Source organism: Mustela erminea, chromosome 5, assembly GCF_009829155.1.
Source record: "Mustela erminea isolate mMusErm1 chromosome 5, mMusErm1.Pri, whole genome shotgun sequence".
Lineage (NCBI taxonomy): Eukaryota > Metazoa > Chordata > Mammalia > Carnivora > Mustelidae > Mustela > Mustela erminea.
The window spans coordinates 63,498,538-63,515,158 of NC_045618.1; the positions used below are offsets into that span (position 1 = coordinate 63,498,538).

A 16,621-nucleotide genomic window follows, 5' to 3' on the forward strand; every position below is an offset into this window, starting at 1 on the left:
TATTATTTGTTACAAAGAAAAACTGAAAACAATCCACATATCTATCAATAAATGAAAGGTTAAATAAATTATGGTACACTCATCTTACTGACTGGTACACAGCCACCAGGGATTCTTATTCATAACACAGAATGAATATTATTGAATGGAAAAAAAATCATTTTCCCCTAAGTAATTCTATAAATTTAACATGATCCCAATAAAAATGCAAGTGGATTTTACTACTAAAAATGTGAAGTGAACCTAAAAGAAAATAATATAATGAACCCTCATATTAACTACTCATCACCAAGAATTAACAATTATCAATTCATAGCTAATCTTGTTTTACCTGTTTGTTACCTACTCCCCCACACCCTTGCAACGCACACCCTTTTCCTTCCCACACATATATATGCTGGATTATTTTCATGTAAATCCCCATATCATTTCATCTACATATATTTAAAAGTGTATAAGAGCAAAGAGATAAAAATAAGTTGTCAGCAACCCTACTGTCACAAATTTGAACTAGAAGTATCTACTTTCTCTTTTAAAAAATGTGTACCCTGAACCTATCCACTTGAAATGAATTTAAAACAATGTTCAACCCAATTGCAAGAGATACCCATAGCCTCTAGAGTTTGTGGTCTCTAAATACCATTTCCCATGAAGAGGAATCAGGGCTTACTGGAGAAATGGCTGATTCTAGCTCTGAAGCATGAAACACATAGAATGAGCTTGGAACATGATATTGGATGAGAAAGTAAGGATGCTATCAAAGACTGCTATAGTCTGGTCTTACCAAAATGAATCAGAATCCAACTTGAAAGAAGACCTATTGGTCGAAGATAGAGCAATTTGAACATTAAAAACAAATGCAATAATTGAGAAATATAAAAGATGTGAAATCCATGAACTCATATGTTTTTTAAAAAAGACAGAGCTCATCAGTCCTCTTTGGAAAATATTAGGGAACCAACTTGTTATTTTGAAAACTAGTAAACAGAAGAAAAGAAACAAGGACAAATCCTGCCTTTCCTATATATAAAATTATCTCAGGTAACCTAATAGTTGAGGGAGTGCTTTTTTGAAGAATTCCAGCTATTAATTAAGGAAAACTGATAGAATTAGAATCATATACCTGCAACCCCACTGAAGTAATGGATCTAGGCAATGATTACTAATCAGTTGATAAAACCTAGAAGAAAAACTACTGGGAGCTTTAAAAAGGATGCATCAGGCTGACTGTCCCTGAATCTCAAGGATCAATCCTAAGAATATTAAAAAGAGACAACCCAGACATTGCCTAGGGATGAGATGCAAGAAGAACATACCACTCACCTCTGAAGTACTCTGGCTAATTAAAAACAAAGATCTAATCACCAGTTTACAGAAAATACAGTGGATAGAACAACATGTTAAATAAGGAGGGAGATAATCAGCAAACTCCAGAATATGTGAACTTCATGACAAGCGACATCATTTTTGTCAATGACAATATGAACAACAACAAAAAAACTGTAAAAAAAAGAAATAGAGGGAACCTATAAAGTAAAGAAGGTTTAATAATTATATCCACCAAATGCAACATGTGGAACCCTCTGTGAAACCAGATTTAAGTAATCCAAATATTAAAAAAAAATAAAATAGAAGATATACAATAAGGAAATCTGAAGATTATCTTGATATTTAATGCTATTATTAAGGAATTACTGTATACTGTGATTAAGAGGAGAAAAAGAGTCTCTCTTAGGAATACATATTCATGTATTTTCAGATAAAATATGCTTCCATTTTGCTTTGAAATAATCGGTGGAGGTAGAGGAGAGGAAGAATACACCAGGAACAAGATGGACCATGTACTGATAACTACTGAAGCTGGGTGATGAGTACAAAGGTGTTCATTATACTATTTTATTTTGTGTATGTTTAATGTTTTTCACAATAAGAAAAAATTCTTAAAATAAGGCAGCTCTGATGTTAGGAAATCTAGATCTACATCTGTATGATTATAAGATTCAAAAATTTTTTTGCCCCTCCCTAGGTGATAACGCTTTTTCACAAAATATCACCCTTTGGCTATATGAAGGCTGCTCATTTAAAGCCTCAATGGTGAAAGGAAATTTCATGAGACTCTTCCCAGATGTTGCAGGTAGAAATGAGAAAAGAAGCACAAATTCTCAAACCCGTAAGATTTCAAGACCCAGATTTTAAGAGCTGCCCAGGTGCCCCAGTCCTTAAAATTTTTAAGGCAGGTATTCTACAACTGAATCACCAAGAAGAAAAGGGTAATAAAGAATAATAAATTTAGGGGGCGCCTGGGTGGCTCACTCAGTGGAGCATAAAACTCCTGATTTTGGCTCAGGTCATGATCTCTGGATCATGAGATCGAGCCTGCATCAAGCTCTGTCCTGAGCATGGACCTGCTTAAGATTTTCTTTCAACCTCTCCTTCTGCCCCTCCTGCCCTCCATACCCAAAAGAATTGAGGATTTTTAGAAAAAATTAAAAGTGGCAGTGAGAAGCTGACTATGTAAATTTTATCACAATACACAAGGGGAAACATAGTATTTATCTTCAATATGTCATGTAAGATAGAGTACCCTCTAACAATTATATTAGCTTTACTCCAAATCAAGTCAATCATAACTGTACAGATGCATGGCTAATGGTGGATAATTTTCTTATGAACAGGAAAAAATACTGCAAGAAAGTCAATTGGAAAGGTTGTTGGATAAATCCAGAGGAGCCTGCCAAAGGTCACAAAGGCCATCGTTATCTGATCTACACTGGTCTCCTTAGTTTTCTGAAACTTTTTCTGAATTTCTTTCCTCTGCTGTCCCAACTCAACTCCACTCTCCATCTAGGAAACAGAACTATGTTAATGAATGAAAAAAGAAAAAGGAATGCATTTCTCCTATGTATCAAGTAATACTTAAATTTTCAAGCAGTCAAAGTTGGTTCTTGAGCACATAAATTAAAAACTAGAGGTAACAAAGAGAGGAAGGGAGAGGGACTGGGCAAGATTCCTATCCAATAATCCATGTGGGGATTGAAAAACTGCAATGATGATAATCAATGGAGAGCTGACAAGAACAACCCTTCCAGAGGGAAAAATGAAACAAGACGAAACCAGAGAGGGAGACAAAGGATAAGAGACTCTTAACCTCAAGAAACAAACTGAGGGTTGCTGGAGGGGAGGGGGTGGGAAGGGATGGGGTAACTGGGTGATGGACATTACAGAGGGTATGTGCTATGGTGAGTGTGGTGAATTGTGTAAGACTGAGGATTCACAGACCTGTACCCTTGGAACAAATAATATATTATATGTTAATTAAAAAAATAGCAAAAAAAAAACAAAAACAAAAAACGAACAACCCTTCCATCTTTGGGAAAATCTATGTCAAATCTGTTTAAATGAAATTCCATCTGCATAATATAAAACATTCTGAGATGATACCAAGAATTCTATTTTATTCATATCTGCTGAAATTAGGTACTTTGATCAAAACTGAAATATTTTAAGATACATTTCCAAGTAACCTACCTGCAACTGCATGACCACATAGTTGAATCGATCATTCCTCCCACAGCCAATAAATCTACAAACGTGGTCTTTCCCTGGATAAAAGAAAGAAAGAAAGACAGAAAACAGTGGAAAAGGTTATGCTATGATTTCTCTTCTAAATAATTAATAATTTGCTTTTTTGCATAGTATTTTATAATTGAATATAAAGGACCTGTCTTAAGAACCTTAAAAATAGGAAATCTGTATTATTCAAATTTTCTATCCACCTCCCCCTGGACCCTACATTGCTCTGTGTGTAGTCAAACACATGTTTATTGGATGAATAAATAAATGAATGAGGAAATAAATGAAAGATAACTTATTTATGAAGTAAAGAATTAAAAGGTCATTGCAGATCAACTTGCCCGGATATTATACGTATGAAAACTGAGAAGAGCAATAAATAAGAACTCTGTTAGGAATATAAATCCTGGGGGATACAAATATTATATTTATAATATAAATTTACTGTATAAATATAAATCCTGAAATATATATATGTATATATGTAAATATAATATAAATTTATTTTATAAGTATAAATCCTGAATTTCAGATATGGTCTGCCATTCACCAATATATGACTTCAGTCCCTTAATCACTTAATCTTTCTTTGCCTCAATGATTTGGATTAGTTCAGTGGTTTTCAACCTGGGTTTTACCTATGAAATCCAAGGAGGTGCTGACTAGGGTGCAGAGGAAAGCAGAGTGGAACAGGTAGAAATCCAGAGTCTGCCCTGATTCAACAAAAGCAAACAAAGGTCCTAGAAAAGGATTAACACTGGTGGGCTCCAGGGCAAGAAGAGGGCATTTTGTCTGGAGCATAGTGAATGAAGGGAGAACAGAATGAGGAGATGCTGGAGAAGCAAGAGACATGAGGCCCTGAAGGGTCTTAGACTCTATAACAAGGAAAGTAAGCCACATGGAGAAGTCAGTTTTTCTCAGCCCCAGCTATGTATCAAAATCATCTTGGAAAACTTTGTAAATTCCTGCACTCTTTAGTGATTCAGAATTGGTGGGGAAAAATACAGGTTGGAGCTTTTCAAAAGTTCTCTAAGTGTTCCAAAAGCAGATGGGCCATGGATGGATATATGATCTATTGGATCTATTGTTGGGTAAAGAGAAGCATCTACAAAACTTTAAGATGAGGAAAAACACACTTAAAACATTGTACTTTAGGGCGCCTGGGTGGCTCAGTGGGTTAAGCCGCTGCCTTCGGCTCAGGTCATGATCTCAGGGTCCTGGGATCGAGTCCCGCATCGGGCTCTCTGCTCAGCGGGGAGCCTGCTTCCTCCTCTCTCTCTGCCTGCCTCTCTGCCTACTTGTGTTCTCTGTCAAATAAATAAATAAAATCTTTAAAACAAACAAACAAACAAACAAAAAAAAACATTGTACTTTAGAACACTGCTATGGTGGCAATGACAGACCACACAGAGGTCAACTCTAAAGGCAGAAAGGTCACTCTGGGAACAGTTACAATATCCCGAGAGAGAATAGGGTTTAAATGATAAATAGTATAGGAGAGATGGAAAAAATAAGATAAATATGAGAGATACCAAAGACAGTTTCTGGCTAGACACTGGTACAATTAAATGGTAAGTTGTACCAAAATAAGAGAATATATAGTAGGTTGTATAGGCTGTAAGGGATATTAGAATGTCGAGTTTAAGGACAATCTGGTGAATTTGGCAGACAATTGTAATTTTAAGCCTGCTGCTGAGCAAAAAGCTGAGCTGAAGAAATACACTGGGGAACCATAAGTTCATGGAAGACAGACAGAACTACACACACCGATGGAAAACAACCAAGTAGGAAGAATATAAAGAATGAGAAGAAAATTAATCTAAAAACTGAATTTTAGAAAATGAAACATTTAGAGCATGGGAAAAAATAAAAGAATGCATAAAGGGAAACAAGTAATAGCCAGAAAGGTATGAGGAAACTATGAGAAGGAGGTATTATAGACATACAATGAGAAAAAACATTTTGGCTAATGGCAAATGCTATAGAAAGGCTGAGAAGTGCTGGTTAATATAAAAATTAAGAAGTCACTAGTGAGTAGAAAGGGCGACAGCCAGTCTTCAATGGAATAAAGCATGAATCAACTATGAGGCAGTGAGGGTAATCTTTGAAGAAGTTTGCCTGTAAAGTGAGCAAGTCATACGCCAAGAGATGGACGGGCAAGATTTGGTGAATAAATGAGAAATACACCTCAAAATTAAAACAAAAACAAAAACAAAAACTTTCTACTGACGGACTTAAAATACAAATACAATCCAGACTTATTTTAGTTAATAATTCAACTTCTTTACACTATTCTCTCTTTCTCTGTGGTTATGCTGGAAAGGGTTGGAACTCACAAAAAATATGTTCAATGGGAGCAATAATTCCCAATGTGTACAATGCATGTGCATCACTTTACATGTATTTTACAAATATTTGCAAAACTGTGTCTGTCATCTAGTAAACTGCAGTAAGAATGAAAGAATGAAATGACGGCCAATTAGCAATTTACTTTTTCCCTCAGCTTCAAAGAAACAATTTAAAAATCATTTAGGAAGTATTTTATTCTTATTATCCATTAAAAATTCCACCTTCCTAGCATATAACATTTAAATTATGGATGTCTAGGGCGCCTGGGTGGCTCAGTGGGTTAAGCCGCTGCCTTCGGCTCAGGTCATGATCTCAGGGTCCTGGGATCGAGTCCCGCATCGGGCACTCTGCTCAGCGGAGAGCCTGCTTCCCTTCCTCTCTCTCTGCCTGCCTCTCTGCCTACTTGTGATCTCTCTCTGTCAAATAAATAAATAAAATCTTTAAAAAAAAATAAAATAAAATAAATTATGGATGTCTATTACAAAGACATTTCAACCAACTAAAAACAAAAGCCATACTGTATTTAATGCTTCTCAGAATGTTCTTTCAAAAATATCTTATGGTATATAACACCAAAATACTATTTATCTCTTGATAGTGAAAACATCCTACTTATAAAAAAAAAAAAAAAAGAAATCAAATAAACTGTAGATCCTTGACTGATAAACAAAATACAAAGTCTGGAGCAAACTCCTTAGGATTGATTCACCAACACATCTTCATTGATATCGGTTAGAGCTTAATTGAGTTCTTAACTCACACTTTTTAGCATAGTGTACTATTGCTCTTATATTTTAGATACATGCAATTAGTGAAAATCCTTGGTTCAATAATATGTACAAATTTTTAGAAGCATGAAGAAACTACAATTTAACGGAACAGTAATTCTTCACCACCACTTAGAGTATAAAAATAACTATTGTAATAACTAGTATAAACTGAGTACAGGGACCGTATCTATCTTGTTCTGGTGACTAGCACAGCACCTGTCAATTAGTGAAATGCCCAGTTAGTATCTGTGAATAAACAAATTAATATAAATAATGATAGCTAGGGGCACCTGGGTGGCTCAGTGGGTTAAGCCGCTGCCTTTGGCTCAGGTCATGATCTCAGGATCCTGGGATCGAGTCCCACATCGGGCTCTCTGCTCAGTGGGGAGCCTGCTTCCCTTCCTCTCTCTCTCTCTGCCTGCCTCTCTGCCTACTTGTTCTCTCTCTCTCTCTCTGTCAAATAAATAAATAAATAAATCTTTTAAAAAAAAATAATGATAGCTAGTAAAACATGCATAATATGTAAGCATATTGTGCCAGGCATTATATTAAGTGCTTTACATGCATTTAATCTTCACACCTTAAGTATTATTATTTTCCCCATTTTTCAGATATGAAGAATTCTGCAAAATAATCTCTAAAAATGAAGGAAGCAGGGTAAGTTATACTTGAAGAGAGTGTTAATAATTCAAAATCATTGCTGTGGAGAAAGAGAAACCAAAGGGAAAGAGAATCAGCTTGCTAAACCCATAATATATCAGGAGAGACCTAATAAACTGTCATTAGTTAAGAGTCCTGAGGAGAATCCAGATACCAGAACTACAGCAATCTTTATAAGTCAGGCAGTCTCCTAGGTCAAACCTAGTTGGTAAGCAAACAAACAAGCAAAAAAAACAAGACAGTCCCACACTATGCACTGCTAGGTGTGATTATGATTCCACGTTCACAAAAATAGTTACTCAACTTCATGCACAGTAAGATTAGAGGAGAGGTCCAGAAATATTACAGAAACCACACAAAGTCCCTAGATAAAACCATTTATAAAGTTTTAAGAACTCCCAGTATAAAAGACATGTAAATAGTCTTTTTAAAGAAGATTTTATTTTAGGACATCTGTGTGGCTCAGTCCGTTAAGTGCCTGCCTTCACCTCAGGTCATGATCCCAGGGTTCTGGGATGGAGCCCTACATCAGGTTCCCTGCTCAGCCGGGAGTCTGCTTCTCCCTCTCTGTCTGCCCCTCCCTCACATTCATGTCCACGTGCTCTCTGTCTCTCTCTCTCAAATAAATGAATAAAATCGTTAAAAATAAATAAATAAAAGATTTTATTTTTAAGTAATCTCTTCATCCAACTCTGAGATCAAGATTTGCACACTCTACCAACTGAGCTAGCCAAGTGCCCCCATGACATCTAAATAATCTTAATGTCAGACTAGGACAGGAGTGATGTCAAACCCACACCAATCCTCATTTTATTCCTACTTAATAACTTCCCATACATTCTCATTAAAGGCACCAGAATATGATACATAAATTTAATTGCAGCATCATTAGGCTATACTGTCTTTGCTTGTCTGACCCCTAGACTGTAAGTACTCCTAGGGTAGGGGCTCTAATACCTAGCTCTGCACAGGGTACACACTAACTAAACAATGAATAAGTTTTTTACAATACCTTTATTGGAACATTATTAATGTACCACTAAATTCACCCATTTAAAGTGTAATTCAATTGTTTTTAGTATATTCACAGTTGTACAACCACCACCATAATCAACATTAGAACATTTTCAACAGCCCTACCCTACCCCACCAAAAAACCCATACTTATTAGTTGTCACTTCCACTTCCCCCTGCAACTCCCCCAACCCCATGAGAGTCAGTCCCACTAAACTACTTTCTATCTCTACAGACCTGACTATTCTGGACATTTCACATAAATGGAATCATACAATAAGTAGTTTTTGTGACTGGTTTCTTTCACCTAGCATAATGTGTTCAAAACTCATCCATGTCGTGGCAGGTATCAATATTTCACTTCTTTTCATTGTCAATAATATCCATTATGTAGCTATGCTTAATCTTATATAGTTATTAATATGTTTAATCTTAAGCAGTCCATAGGAACTGCTGGACTGTTGTCCAAAAAAGCTGCACAACTTTATATTCCTACCGGTAACATATGAGGCTTCTAATTTCTCCACATCCTCACCAACTCCTGTTATTATCTGTATTTCTTTTTACTGCAGTCATCCTAGTGAGAGTGAACTGACATCTCAATATAATTTTGATTTACATTTCCATAATTACTAATAATGTTGAGCATCTTTTCATGTGCTTACTGGCAATCTGTATATCTTCTCTGGAGAAATGTCTATTCAGATCCTTTGCTGATTTTTAAATTGTGTTTTATGTCTCTATTACTGAGTTTATGAGTTCTTTATATATTCTAAATACAGTCCTATCAGATGCATGATTTGAAAATATTTTCTCCTATTCAGTGGGTTGTCTGTTCACATTTTTTAAAAATTTATTTTATTTATTTAACAGAGAGAGAGCACAAGTAGGGGTAGCAGCAGGTAGAGGGAGAAACAGGCTCCCCGCCAAGCAGCGAGCCCAATACAGACTCAATCCCAGGACCCTGGGATCCTGACCTGAGCGAAGGCAGTTGCCTAACAATTGAGCCACCCAGGTGCTGTGTCTGTTCACCTTCTTGATGGTGATCTTTGAAGCACAAGAGTTTTTAAATGTGATGAAGTCCAATTAATCCATTTTTTGTTTTGCTGTTTTACAGTTTTAGCAACATACTAAGGACTCATTGCCTAATCCAAGATTACAAAGATTTACACATAGTTTTCTTGTAAGAGTTTATGTTTAAGTCTTTGATCCACTGTGAAGAAATTTTTTAAAGATTTTATTTTATTTTATTTTTGAGGTGTCTTCCCTCTATTCTTTTTTTTTTTTTTTAATTTCTTTTCAGCGTTAACAGTATTCATTGTTTTTGCACCACACCCAGGGCTCCACGCAATCTGTGCCCTCCCTAATACCCACCACCTAGTTCCCCCAACCTCCCACCCCCTGCCCCTTCAAAACCCTCAGAAAGATTTTATTTTTTTATTTGTAAGTAAATTCTACATCTTATGTAGGGCTTGAATTTATGACCCTGAGATCAAGAGTCAAATGCTCCACCAACTAAGCCAGCCAAGTGCCCCCATTTTGAATAAATTTTTATATATGGGTTTATATATGGTATGAGGTAAGGGTCCAACTTCATTCTTTTGCATGTGTATAACTGAGATGGAAGACACACTCCTCTTGTGTTTCTCCTTTACTCTTCCACTACTACCACACTCAAAACACTTCTGATACCAGATGTGTGGGCTTTCCACACATCAAGCTATTCTCCTTGAGACCGGCTGGCTGGGTGTCTGTCCTATAATTTAATTCAATTCTATCTACCTGGAGTTTACATCAGATCCCCAAAAGGGCTTAGTTCTGCAACACTGCCCCTACTTGAAATGCCAATCCCAAGTCCCAGGTTGTCACCTGTATAAATGACCCCCTCCTTGGGTTTGACAGTTTGCTACCTTATAGAATTCAGGGAGATACTTAGATTTACCAATTTATTACAAAGGCTATAATAAAGAGTACAGATGAGCAGCCAGATTTAGAGACACATAGGGAGAGCTGTGTGGGAAGTGGTGCAGAGCTGCCGTGCTCCTTCTGTGTGCACCACTCTTCCAGCACCTCCAAGTGTGCACCAGCTCAGAAGATCTCTGAACCCCATCCTTCTGGAATCTTTACTACTTCCCAGAGGACAGAGGATAAGGCTGAAAATTCCAAACTTCTAATCATGACCTAGTCTTTCTCGTGACCTGCCATCATCCTGAAGCTATTAAGGAGCCCACCAAGAGTTGCTTCATTGGAACACGAGAAACTCCTATCGCCCAGGAAATGCTTAGGAACACAGGAGCTCTGTGTCAGGAACCAGTGTCCTAGCCAAAAGTACTAAGACCAAGTATCAGAACAAAAGTTGCTCCTAGTGCTGTTATCACTCAAGAGATTACACGGATTATAAGAGGTCTCTGCCAGGAACTAGGGGCAGAGACCAATATATGTGCTGTTTATTCTTTTACAATATCCAATGGAGTCATGCTGGCACCATGTTTTGAAAAGACTCCTTTCCCCATTGAATGTTCTTGGCACCCTTGTCAAAAATAAACTGACCATAGGGCGCCTGGGTGGCTCAGTGGGTTAAGCCTCTGCCTTCGGCTCAGGTCATGATCTCAGGGTCCTGGGATCGAGCCCCACATCGGGTTATCTGCTCGGCAGGGAGCCTGCTTCCTCCTCTCTCTCTCTGCCTGCCTCTCTGCCTACTTGTAATCTCCCTCTGTCAAATAAATAAATAAAATCTTTTTTAAAAAAAATCTTTAGGGGCGCCTGGGTGGCTCAGTGGGTTAAGCCGCTGCCTTCGGCTCAGGTCATGATCTCAGGGTCCTGGGATCGAGTCCCGCATCGGGCTCTCTGCTCAGCAGGGAGCCTGCTTCCCTCTCTCTCTCTCTGCCTGCTTCTCTATCTACTTGTGATTTCTCTCTGTCAAATAAATAAATAAAATCTTTAAAAAAAAAAAAAATCTTTAAATAAATAAATAAATAAATAAATAAATAAATAAATAAACTGACCATAATGTGACACCTTCTGGACTTTCAATTCTTTCCACTGATCTACATTTCTATCTATAAGCCAGTACCATAATTACTATCATTCTGTAGAAAGTTCTGAAATCAGAAAGTGTAAATACTTCAGCTTCATTGTTCTTTTTCAAGGCTGTTTTCCCTTATTATAATCCTCTTCATTTCTGTAAGCTCAAAAGAAATGTCCCCTCTTTCATTCCTGGTTTTAGTAATTTGATTCTTCATTTTTTCTTGGTCTGTCCAGCTAAAGGTATGTTAAGTTTGTTCTTTTTTTTTTTCAAAGAACCAATTTTGGGGGTTTTTTTGTTCCCCTTCTTGTTTTTCTACCCTCTATTTCATTCATTTCCACTGTAATCTTTACTATTTCCTTCCTTCTCCTTGCTTTAGATTGTTTTGTTTTTGTTTAAAGATTTTAACTTATTTGTCAGATAGAGCACAAGCAGGGGGAGTGATAGGTAGAAGGAGAAGCATACTTCCCTCTGAGCAAAGAGCCCGACGTGGGGTTCAAACCCAGGACCCTGGGATCATGATCTGAACCAAAGGCAGACACTTAAGAGACTGAGCCACCCAGGCATCCAAGAAGGGGCTTGAACTCACAAACCCAAGATCAAGAGTCAAATGCTCTACCGACTAAGACAGCCAGGTTGGCTCTGCTACCTTTAGGTTTAATTTGCTCTTCATTCTCTACGGTCATAAGGTGGAAGGTTAGGTAATTTACTGGAGATCTTTTTGGCTTCTCAATATAGGCGTTCACTGTTATAAGTTTCTGTTTAAGCACTGCTTAAACTGAACCCCATAATTTTGGCACCTTGTGATGATATATAAATTAAGGAATCTACAGAAAATCACTTTGAAATCTTAGAAGATAGGGTCATTGATGCCATATACCATGTGGGACAGCCTATTATTTTTCTTTGAAGAAGACACAAGACTGAAGTAAAGAAAAAAAAGGACTATCTTAGAGTTAAATCTCATTCTGCCACTTAATAATTATGGAACCTTAAGCAAGTCTCAGTTTCCTCAGCAAAACTATCGAGAAAATTAAATGACACAGCATATTTATAAAGGATTTTTTTTTTTTTTTAAGATCAAGAGTCAGACACTTAACTGATTGAGCCACCCAGGTGCCCCATAAAACATCTTCCTGACTAAATATCCAGTGTTCATTCCCCCTTACTAATAGTACCCAAATTACCCAAATTGGGGAATGATCTTCCTTTATCATGTATCTACTATCTCAATGGGTTTGATCCACTCCCAGACCCAAAGTGGGGCATTAACTGCTCTAAAATCAGAGTAATAGATACATTTCTCTTTTGTTATGGAGATCAATTTGTTGATGGCAAGAAAACTAAATATTCAAGACTTAAGACATTCAATGTATGACATTACTCTGACAAATATATATTTTTTCTTTTGTTTTCTAGGGATATTCTAATCAGAATGAAACCTAGTACGTTTCATATGACAATTATGAGAAGAATTTTTTTTTTTTAGATTTTATTTATTTATTTGAGAGAGAGAGAGCATGAGAAGTGGGAGGGTCAGCGGGAGAAGCAGACTCCCACCGAGCAGGGAGCCCAATCAGGACTCGATCCCGGGACTCCAGATCATAACCTGAGCCGAAGGCAGTTGCTTAACTAACTGAGTCACCCAAGCATACCAAATTGTTATTTTTCAGGAGAAAAGAATGTAGCTCCCTTCCAGTTGCTATCAGCAACTATCTCTCAACCATGAAGGAAGCCAGCATAAGAATTAAGTCTACAATATGGAAGAGATAATCACACACAAAAATGTCAGATGGACAGCCATATGCAAAAGAATGAAAACTAGACCCTATCTTATACTTTACACAAAAATCGACTCAAGACAGACTAAAGATTTGAATGTAAAACCTGAAACCATAAAATTCATAAAAGAAAACATAAGGATAAGCTCCTTGACCCTGGTCTTGGCAATGATTTTTTGAATTTCACACCAAAAGCAAAGATGACAAAAGCAAAAATAAGTGGGACTACACGAAATTATAAAACTTCTGCACAACAAAGAAAACCATCAACAAAATGAAAAGGCAACCTATTGAATGGGATATAAAACTTCTGCACAACAAAGAAAACCATCAACAAAATGAATCGGCAACCTACTGAATGGAATAAAATGGGATAAACCTTATCACATAATCATATATGTGATAAGGGGTTAATATCCAAAAAACCAGGAAAAGATGCTGTATTTTGCCAAATGCTTTTCCTGTATCAATTCAGAGGACCATACGGTTCTTCTCTCTCCTCTTATTTAATGTTTTCTATCACACTGATTCATTTCCAAATGTTGAACCATCCTTGCATCCCAAGGATAAATCCCACCTAGTGTAAGGATGGAGGAACAGTCCTCAATTTCATAAAAACCATCTATGAAAAGTCACAGTGAAAATCATTCTCAATGGGGAAAAGCTGAGAGCCTTTCTGCTAAGATCAGGAACACAGGGGCGTCTGGGTGGCTCAGTGGGTTAAAGCCTCTGCCTTCGGCTCAGGTCACGATCCCAGGGTCCTGGGATCGAGCCCTGCATCGGGCTCCCTGTTTGGCAGGGAGCCTGCTTCCCTCTCTTTCTGCCTACTTGTGATCTCTGTCAAATAAATTAAAAAAAAAAAGATCAGGAACATAATAAGGATGCCCACTCTCACCACTATTGTTCAGCATAGTACTAGAAGTCCTAGTAACAGCAAACGGACAACAAAAAGAAGTAAAACGTATTCAAACTGGCATAGAAGAAGTAAAACTCTCTGTCTTTGCAGATGACAAAATACTTTATGTAGAAAGTGCTAAAGACTCCACCTCAAAATTACTCATACAGCAATTCAGTAATGTGGCTGGATACAAAATCAATGCACAGGTATCAGCTACGTTCTTATACACTAACAATGTAACTATAGAAAGATAAATTAGGGAATTGATTCCATTTACAATAGCACCAAAAATCTTAAGATATCTTGGAATAAACCTAACCAAAGAGGTGAAGTATCTATACTCTAGAAACTACAGAAGACTTATGAAAGAAATTGAAGAAGACACAAAAAGATGGAAAAACATTCTGTACTCATGGATCAGAAGAATAAACACTGTTAAAATGTCTATGGTTCCCAGAGCAATCTATACTTTTAATGCCATCCTGATCAAAATAACCAATGGCACTTTTCAAAGTGCCAAAACAAACAGTACTAAAATTTGTATGGAACCAAAAAAGACCTTGAATCACCAAGGGAAGGTTGAAAAGGAAAAACAAAGACGAGGCATCACGTTGCCTGATTTCAAGCTATATTACAAAGCTGTGATCACCAAGACAACGTGGTATTGGCACAAAAAAAGACACATAGATGATGGAATAGAATAGAGAGCCCAGACATGGACCCTCAACTCTGTGGTCAACTAATCTTCGACAAAGCAGGAAAAAGTATCCAGCAGAAAAAAAGACAGTTTCTTCAATAAATGGTGCTGGAAAAACTAGATAGCTCTATACAGAAGAATGAAACGACTATTTGCTTACACCAAACACAAAAATAAACTCTAAACGGATAAACGACCTCAATGTGAGACAGGAATCCATCAAAGTCCTAGAAGAGAACATAGGCAGTAACCTCTTTGACATTAGCCACAGCAGCTTTTTTCAAGACATGTCTCCAAAGGCCAGGGAAACAAAAGCGATAATGAACTTGTGGGACTTCATCAAGATAAAAAGCCCCTGCACAGCAAAGGAAACAGTCAACAAAACAAAGAGGCAACCCATGGAATGGGAGAAGATATTTGCAAATGATACTACAGACAAAGGGCTGGAATCCAAGATCTATAAAGACCTTCTCAAATTAACACCCAAAAAACAAATAATCAAGTAAAAAAATGGGCAGAAGACATGAACAGACACTTCTCCAAAGAAGACATACAAATGGCTAACAGACACATGAAAAAATATTCATCATCATTAGCCATTAGGGAAATTCAAATCAAAACCACATTGAGATACCACCTTACACCAGTTAGAATGGCAAAAATTGACAAGGCAAGAAACAACAAATGTTGGAGAGGATGTGGAGAAAGGGGAACCCTCTTACATTGTTGGTGGGAATGCAAGGTGCTATAGCCACTATGGGAAAACAGTGTGGAGGTTCCTCAAAAGTTAAAAATAGACCCAGTGAATGCACTATTGGTTATTTACACCAAAGATACAGATGTAGTGAAAAGAAGGGCCACATGCACCACAACGTTCATAGCAGCAACATACACAATAGCCAAACTGTGGAAAGAGCCAAGATGCCCTTCAACAGACAAATGGATAAAGAAGATGTAGTCCATATACACAATGTAATATTACTCAGCCATGAGAAAGAATGAACACCCAACTTTTGTATCAACATGGATGGGCCTGGAGGAGACTAGGCTGAATAAAAGAAGTCAAGCAGATAAAGTCAATTATCATATGGTTTCACTTATTTGTGGAACATAAGGAATACAGCATGGAGGACATTAGGAGAAGGTAAGGAAAAATGAAGGGGGGGAATCGGAGGGGAAGGTGAACCATGAGAGACTATGGACACCAGGAAACAAACTGAGGGTTTCGGGGGGGACGGGATGGGGGAATGGGTGAGCCTGATGGTGGGTATTAAGGAGGGCACATATTAAATGCAGCACCGGGTATTATATGCAAACAGTGATTCATGGAACACTACATCAAAAACTAATGGTGAGGGGCACCTGGGTGGCTCAGTGGGTTTAAAAAAAACAAACAAACAGACAAAAAAAACTAATGGTGACTAACATAACATAAAATATATATATCTATATATCTGATACAACTCAACAGCAAAAGACCAGTCTGATTTAAAAATAGGTACAGGGCCTGAGGCACAGTTTTCCAAAGAAGACAGTAAAATGGTAAACAGGTACATAAATAAGTGCTCAGTATCGTTAATCAGGAGTGAATAGCAAATCAAAGCCACAAGGAAATATTACCTCACACCATTAGAATGGTTATTATCAAAAAGACAAGAAATAACCAGTGCTGGTAAGGATGTGGAGAAAAGAGAATCCTGTGCTTCGTTGCTAGGAATGTAAATTGGTGTGGCCACCATGGAAAACAGTATGGAGTTTCCTCAAAATAAAAATAGTTTCTTAAAGATTTTATTTATTTGAGATAGAACGAGAGTGAGAGAGAGAGAGCGCACACAAGAAGGGGGGCAGCAGGAA

At 37.3% G+C, this 16,621-nt stretch overlaps 1 protein-coding gene across 3 annotated transcripts in view; it reads right to left on the reverse strand.

Moving 5' to 3' along the window:
- TTBK2 (tau tubulin kinase 2) overlaps window positions 1-16,621 on the reverse strand; it is a 159,405-nt gene that overhangs the window by 75,848 nt on the left and 66,936 nt on the right. For all 3 annotated transcript variants that reach the window (XM_032343454.1, XM_032343455.1, XM_032343456.1), the window contains one exon: window positions 3,529-3,602. In XM_032343454.1, coding sequence (XP_032199345.1) covers window positions 3,529-3,602 — 74 coding nt within the window. The remainder of the gene's footprint in view (window positions 1-3,528; window positions 3,603-16,621) is intronic.